Consider the following 12526-nt stretch of genomic DNA (forward strand, 5'->3'; position numbering starts at 1 on the left):
CATTATGGCCCAGTAAATGTTTAAACACCATTGTATCTTTATCACAAGGAAGTTTAAAAATGTCTTATTAGATGGGTAAAGTACTCACTCATCTGCCAGTTATCTGACTTTCCTAGTTAAATGTAAAAAATCTGCCAGTGATGCAACTTTTTGGCATTGGTTTGAAGTAAAACATTTGTTAATTGTAAGCTTCAACTTTTTAGTTTGAATTGGAGAAGTATCTTTCTGGCAAGTCAGTTTTCCTCTAAATGTGTTTACACTGTATATACACGTACTGTATCGGAAAAGTGGTCAACTTGTAAGTTGCAATAACTAAATATTGCAGTGTCGGTTTGGTTTGATTAGACTCACAGGTTTATTTTTGTGTCTGTATGATGGTAGTTGGATGCCCGTATCAGGGCTCCCGAGGTATGGAGTGGTCTAAGGCACTGCATCTCAGCGCTAGAGGTGTCACTGCAGACCCTGCTTCGGTTCCAGGCTGTATCACAACCGGCCGTTATTGGGAGTCTCATAAGTTAAGCTACTAGGTTAGTTAGGCTACCATTTATCTTGATTGGATTTTTAATTACACAGACAGAATTGGACAGATGACAAAGGACTGTCGTTATTGTTCCATATCTAACAATATGATAGTATAATAACAAAGTTGCCTATTGGTTGAATAAAAACCATCTACCTTTTTGTTCTTTTCTAGGGACGAGTTATTCTCCACAGGAAAATTCACACAACCACAGCACACATCAAAGCAGCTCCAATTCGCATTCAAACCCCAGCAAGACATCAGACGCAGTAAGTACAGTAGCCACTTACCACCTCTCTGTGTTGTCGACGCTATGTCATGGTGGGCTGGGCTATGTCCCCATCTCTCCTTTCCCCAGCAGTGTGCGATTGTTCAATTCACTGCATGGATTTGAAATGATTGCATTAAGAAATATGGTGTAAACTCCCTCTAGAACATGCCTATACCACTCCAATGATTTGAAATGTGTGGGGGGGTGTACAAGTGCACACTTCAGGAGTAAGGAGAGACTATTGCGATGAACCCCTAGTGATTGATGTATTTAGCACATTGAAGAGGTTCAGACAGTCTCTCTTTGAGTGGGAATCTACAGCTACACTCCAGAGACTGGACCAAGACCTTGTCCTGTATGTTGGTCTTTCTATAAATAATGAGTCCAATGTGTGACATTGGATCCACATTAGAAAATGGTTTGAAATAAATATGATTTTTATTCAGTTCCACATGTGTACTAAAAGGAATATATACCAATTGACCCATAACTCCACCTATACAACAACATAGACCTAGGACTATATAGCCTTTAAGCAGGGTTCATACAGACATTAGCAACTGTCAAACGCTCCCTAAAACACTTCATCGAGCGGGCCTATCTAATCGACCTGGCCCGGGTATCCTGGAAGGATATTGACCTCATCCTGTCAGTAGAGGATGCCTGGTTGCTTTTTAAAAGTGCTTTCCTCACCATCTTAAATAAGCATGCTCCATTCAGAAAATGTAGAACTAAGACCTGATATAGCCCTTGATTCACCCCAGACTTGACTGCCCTTGACCAGCACAAAAACATCCTGTGGCGTACTGCATTAGCATCGAATAGCCCCCTGCAATGTGCAACTTTTCAGGGAAGTTAGGAACCAATATACACAGTCAGTTAGGAAAGGTAAGGCTAGCTTTTTCAAAAGAAATGTTCATCCTGTAGCACTAATTCCAAAAAGACACTAAAGTCCATGGAGAATACGGCTGGCCATGCTCTCCACCTGGCTACCCCTACCCCGGCCAACATCACAGCACCCCCTGCAGCAACTTGTCATCGTCCCCCCCACTGCCTCCCCTTCACCCAAATCCAGATAGCTGATGTTCTGAAAGAGCTGCAAAATCTGGACCTGTACAAATCAGCTGGGCAAGACGATCTGGACCCTCTTTCTAAAATGATCTGCCGAAATTGTTGCAACCCCTATTACTAGCCTATTCAACCTCTTTCGTATCGTCAGAGATCCCCAACGATTGGAAAGCTGCCACAGTTATCCCCCTCTTCAAAGGGGGAGACACTCTAGATGCAAACTGTTATAGACCTATATCCATCCTGCCCTGTCTTTTCTAAAATCTTCGTAAGCTCAAGTTAATAAAGAGTTCATTCTCCACTATGCAATCTGGTTTCCGAGATGGTCATGGGTGCACCTCAGCCACGCTCAAGGTCCTAAACGATATTATAACCGGCATCGATAAAAGACAGTACTGTGCAGCCGTCTTCATCAACTTGGCCAAGGCTTTCGACTGTCAATCACCGCATTCTTATCGGCAGACTCAATAGCATTGGTTTCTCTAATGAATGCCTTGCCTGCTTCACCAACTACTTCTCAGACAGAGTTCAGTGTGTCAAATCGGAGGGCCTGTTGTCCTGACCTCTGGCAGTCTTTATGGGGGTGCCACAGGGTTCAATTCTTGGGCCGACACTTTTCTCTGTATACATCAATGATGTCGCTCTTGCTGCTGGTGATTCTCTGAGTCACCTCTACGCAGACGACACCATTCTGTATACATCTGGCCCTTCTTTGGACTCTGTGCTAACAAACGTCCAAACGAGCTTCAATGCCATACAACACTCCTTCCGTGGCCTCCAACTGCTTTTAAATGCTAGTAAAACTAACTGCATGCTAGTAAAACGATTGCTGCCTGCATCCTGCCGCCCGACTAGCATCACTACTCTGGACGCTTTGGACTTAGAATATGTGGACAACTACAAATACCTAGGTGTCTGGTGTTAGACTGTAAACTCTCCTTCCAGACTCACATTAAGCATCTCCAATCTAAAATTAAATATAGAATTGGCTTCCTATTTCGCAACAAAGCTTCTTTCACTCATGCTGCTGAAAATACCCTCGTAAAACTGACTATCCTACAGATCCTTGACTTCGGCAATGTTATTTATAAACACTCTACTCAGCAAATTGGATGTAGTCTATCACAGTGCCATCTGTTTTGTCACCAAAGCCCCATATACTACCCACCACCGTGACCTGTATGCTCTCGTTGGCTGGCCCTCACTATATATTCATCGCCAAACCCACTTGCTCCAGGTCATCTATAAGTCTTTGCTAGGTAAAGCCCCACCTTATCTCAGCTCACTGGTCACCATAGCAGTAACCACCCATAGCACTTGCTCCTGCAGGTATATTTCACTGGTCATCCCCAAAGCCAACACCTCCTTTGCCTGCCTTTCCTTCCAGTTCTCTGCTGTCAATGACTGGAACGAATTGTAAAAATCACTGAAGCTGGAGACTTATATCTCTAACTTTAAGCATCAGCTGTCAGAGCAGCTTACCGATCACTGTACCTGTATACAGCCCATCTGTAAATAGCACACCTAACTACCTCATCCCCATATTGTTACTTATCCTCTTGCTCTTTTGCACCCCGGTATGTCTACTTGCACATCATCATCTGCACATCGACAACTCCAGTGTTAATGCTAAATTGTAATTACTTCGCCACTACGGCCTATTTATTGCCTTACCTCCCCACTCTCCTACATTTGCACACACTGTATATAGATTTTTGACTGTACGTTTGTTTATCCCATGTGTAACTCTGTTGTTTTTGTCGCACTGCTTTGCTTTATCTTTGCCTGGTCGCAGTTGTAAATAAGAACTTGATCTCAACTGGCCTACCTGGTTAAATAAAGATGAAAAAATAAAGGCATGCATGCTTAATACATCCATAAATAACGAATATCACCAATTAATATCATTTTTGAATTTCGCGATCACTGGTTTTATAATGAGAAACACACCAAAAACCAGGTTCCTTTTGGAATGGAAGGATTTGTATGGAAAGCCAAGTTGAAGACAGCATTAATGTTGTCGTCCTCATAATAGCCGCAAATGGTTTTACCGCAAGCGTGGCGCAAGACCCTTCAACTGAAGAGGCGGGAAACAAACTAAGGTGGCCACATCTCACAAAATGGATCAAAACTGAAATCACGGGTAGTTATAAGGGAGCAAGGTAACTTTATAATTTGGCTACATAATTACAAGGACTTTTCAAACACCAAATTGAGGAAATATTTTATTTTCCAAATATAGGCCTATTCCAATAGACAACATGAAGGTCTGAGCTCCAAGTTCAAGTAGGCTACGTCAAGTCCCTTGTATTGTTTTACAATTGCAGGTGTAACATCAAAGACAAAATATATTTCATGTTATTTCAATACTAGATCTTATTGTAAATGTTATTTGTTAATATATCCAGAATAATTCATAAGAATAGCATTGGGTGTTGCGCAAACAGTCTACACACAATTGCGCACCGTGGACTGTGCACAAAAACATATGAAAACATGAACTAATTCATTACCTTGATGCTTCTCTTCAATCTAACGATCCTGCTGTAAATCAAGAGGACAACAACAGATGTCCAACATCAATTCGCTAGGGATCTTAGATCCGTGTATCTAGACACAACCATCTTCACAGTCGTAACGAATGAGACTCCCAATACCAAAATATTCTGGACATTCCTCGCAAACACCTTTCCCTTCATCACATCCCTTCCTTCCTAGATCAGATGGTGTGTGTGTGAAAATATCACAGCGTGATTAAACAGCTTGATACTAAATTCGCATTCCAACAAATCTAATTCATAATATAAGAACCATGTTAATGACCGTATCAAGGTATGGGGGGGGACTTTTTCAGTTAGAAGCAAATACATTTTGTAAGCGTATTAGGGCTGACCCCATTAAGTCGATTGGCTTTTGGTCGACAATATTTGTTTAGGGTCGAGCAGCTGCCCCAAAAACTGATAAATTGTATGGCATGTGTCGTGATTGACGCCTGTCTCCGTGGGCTAATCAGCGAAGGCTGTGGGGATGGCACACCAGTATCATCAGTAGTACAATTACCGTTAATTCCCATAATGTCAACTTTATTTTTTTTATTTATCCTTTTTATTATTTATCCATTATTTTAATACATTCAATTTATTATTATTGGTATTTTATAGTTCTCATTGGAGGAGTGGACATGTTGTTTGCAGAGTGCACATCCTAGGCTACACTTGTGAGAAACACATTTTGTGTTATTCCATTTACGAGTTGTCAATTTATAAATTTTGTTTGTAGAGCTCCTGTCAATGTTGAGTAAGGACACTCACCTGATTATACATAGAAGTAGGCCTAGGCTACCTGGCCTGCGAGCAAATATAGGATTATAAATGTGCCCATTTGTTGGTCTGATTTCTATTTCTGATTGTCTTAACTCACCACCACTATTAATGAGCTGTGAAGCTTCTCAAATGAAACAAATCTTCACCTCAAACAGCAAGTAAACAGTCTGTTTTTACATCCATTAAATTACATTAGTTCCTTTATGTAGCCTATGTGAAAAATCTTCTCCCTTTCAATAACCAATCGGCATGAAAGAAACAAAAAAATATCATGCTCTGATCCGGTGGAATCGCCAATAATAGTCCTGCCTACCTGATTACTTCTTGCCCAGATAGCCTACAGCTGTGTCTGTCTGGGGATGAGGGTCCAGAATATTTTATACAATGCTGCAAGTTTGTTAGTGCATGCTTTGGGCTGGACCTAGTTGATACAATGTTTCAAGTTCCTTGCAGATAGGCCATGCATAACCAATGTGATCTATTTTTATCAGGATCTTTTGTATCTGCAGGCTGAAGTGTGTTTATTTGTTGGCTTTACGTAGGCTCTTTTTATATAGTTGGCAAGGTTAAGAAGTTACTTTTAGGTTTGTATAATTTTCATTAAGATATCATTTTTATTAGTCACATGACAAGGATTTGAGATATGACTTTATAAAAGAAATGAAACTGTTCCACGAAATGTGCATATGAAAGTCATAACTAATTGTTAGAGGTTTGAGCTCCCGAGTGGCGCAGTAGTTTAAGGCATCTCGGTGCTAGAGGCGTCACTACAGACACTGGTTCGATTCCAGGCTGTATCACAACCGTCCGTAATTGGGAGTCCCATAGGGCAGCGCTCAATTGGAAAAAATTGTCAAACGATTTCGGACAAATCCGTCAGGACACCAACCATGCGAAAGGGTTCAATTGTTTTAAATCAACTGGTGAAATATATTGAATATTGCTATGTTCCCACCTTAATGTAATTACATGAAAATGATTGGTAGAATATCAATGATTTATCAACTGCTTTAACAAGTTGTCTAGCATAGGAGATCCTCACTAGTACCTTAGTTTATAGATGAAACCATGTATATCGCGTCCCAGAGTAGGAGTGGTCATCTTCGATCAGGTTCACACTAAATGTCATTGGACAGGAGGATCTTAATGTCTTGTGGACAGTTTGCACATGGCATAGGATGGTCGCGTCTGTGAAGACTGGGATGCAACAACCAGCAAGGATCCTTGTTCCGGTGCAAATTGAACAGTCATTATGTTTGTAGGTTACAACGTTGTTTGTCACTTGTCAGAAATAAGGAGGATTGGCATTAGAAATATTCTGACTTGGAATGGGGAAAAATATTGTTATAACACAAGGCCCGCACTGGAGAAAAATGTGCTCATTTATCTCTAGGCTTATGCCAACAGTGTGCAACACTGCCTCATTTATCATAACCATTATAGATAACCAATCCTAATCGCTTAATTGCCCGATAGATATCTAACTCCGTATAGTGCATTCAGAAAGTATTCAGACCCCTTAACTTTTTCCACATTTTGTTACGTTACAGCCTAAATTCTAAAATGGATTACCCCCCCCCTAAGAATTCAGACTCTTTACTCTGTGCATCATGGAAGCAACTTTTGCAGCGATTACAACCGCGAGTCTTCTTGGGTATGACGTTACAAGCTTGGCACACCTGTATTTGGGGAGTTTCTCCCAGGTTGGATGGGGATCGTTGCTGCACAGCTATTTTCACGTCTCTCCAGAGATGTTCGATCGGCTCTGGCAGGCCAACTCGAGGACATTCAGAGACTTGTTCCTGCATTGTTTTGGCTGTGTGGTTAGGGTCGTTGTCCTGTTGGAAGGTGAACCTTTGCCCCAGTCTGAAGTCCTGAGCGCTCTGAGCAGGTTTTCATCAAGGATCTCTCTACTTTGCTCTGCTCATCTTTCCCTCGATCCTGACTAGTCTCCCAGTCCCTGCCACTGAAAAACTTCCCCACAGCATGATGCTGCCACCACCATGCTTCACCATTGGGATGGTGCCAAGTTTCCTCCAGATGTGACTCTTGACATTCAGGCCAAAGATTTCAATCATGGTTTCATCAGAGCAGAGAATCTAATTTCTCATGGTCTGAGAGTCCTTTAGGTGCCTTTTGGCAAACTCCAAGCGGGCTGTCATGTGCCTTTTACTGAGGAGTGGCTTCCATCTGGCCACTCTACCATAAGGGCCTGATTGGTGGAGTGCTGCAGAAATGGTTGTCATTTTGGAAGGTTTTCCCATCTCCACAGTGGAACTCAGTGACCATCGGATTCTTGGTCACCTCCATGATTGCTCAGTTAGGCACTCACCATTGGGCACTCTGTTCACTCTGTTAGCACACTGCTTGCCAACACTACGCTGTACACATGGTCTGCGGTTGGATGTAATGCCAAATTCTCTATAACAACGTTGGAGGCGGCTTTTCTCTACTTGCACATCATCTGCACATATCACTCCAGTATTAATGCTAAATTGTAATTATTTTTGCCTCTGTGGCCTATTTGTTGCCTACCTCCCTACTCTTCTACATTTGCACACACTGTACATAGATATTTTTATTTTATTTTGTGTTATTGACTGTACGTTTGTTTGTGTAACTGTTGTTTTTGGCGCACTGCTTTGCTTAATCTTGGCCAGGTTGCAGTTGTAAATGAGAACTTGTTCTCAACTGGCCTACCTGGTTAAATAAAGGTTAAATTAAAATAATGGTAGAGAAATTAACATTCAATTCTCTGGCAACAGCTCTGGTGGACATTCCTGCAGTCAATTACACGCTCCCTCAAAACCTGAGACATCTGTGGTGTTGGGTGACGAAACTACACATTTAAGTGGCCTTTTGTCTCTAGTGCAACTGTGTACTGATCAAGCTGTTTAATCAGCTTCTTGATATGCCACACCTGTCAGGTGGATGGATTATTTTGGCAAAAGAGAAATGCTCACTAACAGGGATGTAAACAGGGATCTTTTATTTCAGCTTGTGAAATATGGGACCAACACTTTACATTTTGCCTTTATCTTTTTGTTCAGTGTAGCTTGTGTACCCCATCAGTTAGATTTGTTTTCATGGGAATTTATTTCAGTGTGCCTCAAGTGTGTGTGGGTGGAGCGGTCGGAACGCAATTGAAGGAATGAGAAATGGAGGGAAAGGGAATTTAGGGAGAACTGTGTGCACATTTACAAACGGAACTCTAGAGTCCAAGCTAATGAACGTCGTGTTCATGACAAAATGTAACTTGTCTATTTCGGGTTCGCCACAAAGGACATTCCACCAAATAGTTTGTTACGGTATAAAAATAGTACGTGATCTCTGGTTAACGATGGAGCTTTGATGTCCGTTTCAGTACTCTATTACTCAAGCCCATCTCTACTTTGCAAGATCTGATTTTATTAGATTTATATACTGGTACTATGCACAACATTAATCACACGTCTGGAAATGTGTCCGCTTTGTCGACAGATTTGTATCTAGTCCCCTGGCATGTGGTTTTCAGAATCCGAATCACAAAATGTTACTTTCTCTTGGTGTTGTACATAGAAGCATAGACCTCAATAATGACACAAACATTTTAAAAGCTTGAGAAGCCGTCCTAGCTGTTGCGTAAGCCAACATCCATCCCTACATGTCATCTCCCAACCAGCCCTGGTATCAGAGTCCAACCTTAAAGCACAGATGGAGCCTCACATACTAGATATTTCACATTGCAAGCTCTTGCATCAGACCTAATCGCTCTCTCTCTCTCTCTCTCTCGCTCTCCCTCTCTCTCGCTGCAGTATCTTTTTTTTTCTCACCTATCAAATCTTGATGGCATAAAATGTATCATTGCATATTCTCCTCCCTTCATACATAAAATGTATCATTGCATATTCTCCTCCCTTCATACATAAAATGTATCATTGCATATTCTCCTCCCTTCATACATAAAATGTATCATTGCATATTCTCCTCCCTTCATACATAAAATGTATCATTGCATATTCTCCTCCCTTCATACATAAAATGTATCATTGCATATTCTCCTCCCTTCATACATAAAATGTGTCATTGCATATTCTCCTCCCTTCATACATAAAATGTGTCATTGCATATTCTCCTCCTTCATACATAAAATGTGTCATTGCATATTCTCCTCCCTTCATACATAAAATGTGTCATTGCATATTCTCCTCCTTCATACATAAAATGTGTCATTGCATATTCTCCTCCCTTTACATAAAATGTATCATTGCATATTCTCCTCCCTTCATACATAAAATGTATCATTGCATATTCTCCTCCCTTCATACATAAAATGTATCATTGCATATTCTCCTCCCTTCATACATAAAATGTGTCATTGCATATTCTCCTCCCTTCATACATAAAATGTGTCATTGCATATTCTCCTCCCTTCATACATAATGTATCCTCTTCTCTATTCCCTATTTACCAAAATGTCTTCATTCTCCCTATTTGCCTACAGTTCCCTCCTCTCTCCTTTGCAAAATGTCCCTTTCTCTCCCCTCCTTAACCTAAATATCCCCATCTGCCTCCCTCCGCCTTCTCTCATAACTGTCGTCTTCTCTCCTCCTCAGCCTTGTGAAGATAAAGATGACTGGTCAGAGCACATCAGTTCCTCTGGGAAGAAGTACTACTACAACTGCAGAACAGAGGTGTCACAGTGGGAGAAACCCAAAGAGTGGCTGGAGAGGTAGGCATTATGCCATCTTCATTCACTTCATTCCTCTTTCACATGACTGATCCAAGCGTAGCTGAGCTGTACTGCGCTGGCTGGCCTGGTTCCCTTTTCATTTTTTAAATGCTGGCCTTTTCAGTCAGTGATGACTGGGGTGGGGGGCAGCGGTGTACCTTAAAGCTATTTCTAACTTTTAAGAAATGTCCAGATCAACTAGCCCATGTCAGCTAATGTTTTTTAGCTAGGTTCTTTAGCCCATAGATTTTGTTGTAATTTTTGAGTCACTTAAGTATCACATGAATAAAGAAAATGTATAGAATTGCAAGAAAATGGGCTTTTAAACTGCAATGTTTTCTTGCCGCCAACAAGAGGGAACAATTTGTGTCATGAACAGTGCTTGTGCCAATATAAATAGACGTGGCACACTCACAGGATGTTCCCCGGCCCTGGAAGGGGGCCCTGAGAGGAGTGAGTTTGGGAACCCCTGCCCTATATCACATGTCAAAAATGAAGATTTGCACTGCGATGTGTTTTAACTTATGGCCCAGGTTAAAAGCAGTACAATATATAGGGAATAGGGTGTCATTGGAGACGCAGACTTGAGTTCTAACTGTTTGTTTCCAGAGAGCAGAGGCAGAAGGAGTCCTGCACTAAGTTGGCGCCAGTCAACAGTTTCCCCAAAGACAGGGACTACAGACGGGAGGCCATGCAGCAGGCTACAGCACTCACTGGCTTTACTGCTGCTAGTAAGTTATACAACTGCATACTGACTTTACTGCTGCTAGTAAGTTATACAACTACATACTGGATTTACTGCTGCTAGTGAGCCATACAACTACATACTGGCTTTACTGCTGCTAGTAAGTCATACAACCACATACTGACTTTACTGCTGCTAGTAAGTCATACAACCACATACTGGCTTTACTGCTGCTAGTGAGTCGTACAACTGCATACCGACTTTACTGCTGCTAGTGAGTCATACAACTGCATACTGACTTTACTGCTGCTAGTAAGTCGTACAACTGCATACTGACTTTACTGCTGCTAGTAAGTTATACAACTACATACTGGATTTACTGCTGCTAGTGAGCCATACAACTACATACTGGCTTTACTGCTGCTAGTAAGTCATACAACCACATACTGGCTTTACTGCTGCTAGTGAGTCATACAACTACATACTGGCTTTACTGCTGCTAGTAAGTCATACAACCACATACTGGCTTTACTGCTGCTAGTGAGTCATACAACTACATACTGGCTTTACTGCTGCTAGTGAGTCATACAACTACATACTGGCTTTACTGCTGCTAGTGAGTCATACAACTACATACTGGCTTTACTGCTGCTAGTGAGTCATACAACCACATACTGGCTTTACTGCTGCTAGTGAGTCATACAACCACATACTGGCTTTACTGCTGCTAGTGAGTCATACAACCACATACTGGCTTTACTGCTGCTAGTGAGTCATACAACCACATACTGGCTTTACTGCTGCTAGTGAGTCATACAACTACATACTGGCTTTACTGCTGCTAGTAAGTCATACAACCACATACTGACTTTACTGCTGCTAGTGAGTCGTACAACTGCATACCGACTTTACTGCTGCTAGTGAGTCGTACAACTGCATACCGACTTTACTGCTGCTAGTGAGTCGTACAACTGCATACTGACTTTACTGCTGCTAGTGAGTCGTACAACTGCATACCGACTTTACTGCTGCTAGTGAGTCGTACAACTGCATACCGACTTTACTGCTGCTAGTGAGTCGTACAACTGCATACCGACTTTACTGCTGCTAGTGAGTCGTACAACTGCATACCGACTTTACTGCTGCTAGTGAGTCGTACAACTGCATACCGACTTTACTGCTGCTAGTGAGTCGTACAACTGCATACCGTCTTTACTGCTGCTAGTGAGTCGTACAACTGCATACCGACTTTACTGCTGCTAGTGAGTCGTACAACTGCATACCGACTTTACTGCTGCTAGTGAGTCGTACAACTGCATACCGACTTTACTGCTGCTAGTGAGTCGTACAACTGCATACCGACTTTACTGCTGCTAGTAAGTCGTACAACTGCATACCGACTTTACTGCTGCTAGTGAGTCGTACAACTGCATACTGACTTTACTGCTGCTAGTGAGTCTTTTTTTTGACCATGTCTCCCATTGAGGTCAAAATACCTTTTACAAGGAAGACCTGGCCAAATTGCTAGAAACATGCTATTTTACTTTTTTTGTGCAATGGTTGCTGAATGTTCTTATCAGTCATGGATGATCCTTGTTAAATTTCTTGCTGACGTATGCTAAATTTACCAAAAGAATGAGACTTATTGTGGCCGTGCCTTCTATACGTATGATTCAATTAATGCTGCATCTGTGAGTCAAGGTCATGTTTTGAACGTGTGCCTCTGGGAGGAGGCTGTGTTGACTTCTAAAATGTCTGATGAAATCTGTGGGCTGCTTGTCTTCAAAAACCACTGTCTTGTTCTCAGGCCTTCCATTATCTCAGTGAAACAGTAGCCTCTTAGGGGATATACTGCAGGAGCGGTGGTAGTGGTTCATGTTAGTGAGCGTGCCGTGCTGTACCGCCAGTCAGTGGAGACTGGGGGGGTGGACATGGGCCGTCATAGAGA

At 41.9% G+C, this 12526-nt stretch overlaps 1 protein-coding gene across 1 annotated transcript in view; it reads left to right on the forward strand.

Moving 5' to 3' along the window:
- Positions 1–12526, forward strand: part of waca (WW domain containing adaptor with coiled-coil a) — a 50821-nt gene that overhangs the window by 10764 nt on the left and 27531 nt on the right. The window contains exons 4-6 of the mRNA XM_042299108.1: positions 695–789; positions 9778–9893; positions 10503–10624. Coding sequence (XP_042155042.1) covers positions 695–789; positions 9778–9893; positions 10503–10624 — 333 coding nt within the window. The remainder of the gene's footprint in view (positions 1–694; positions 790–9777; positions 9894–10502; positions 10625–12526) is intronic.

This window comes from Oncorhynchus tshawytscha, linkage group LG16 (assembly GCF_018296145.1).
Source record: "Oncorhynchus tshawytscha isolate Ot180627B linkage group LG16, Otsh_v2.0, whole genome shotgun sequence".
In the NCBI taxonomy this organism is placed as follows: domain Eukaryota; kingdom Metazoa; phylum Chordata; class Actinopteri; order Salmoniformes; family Salmonidae; genus Oncorhynchus; species Oncorhynchus tshawytscha.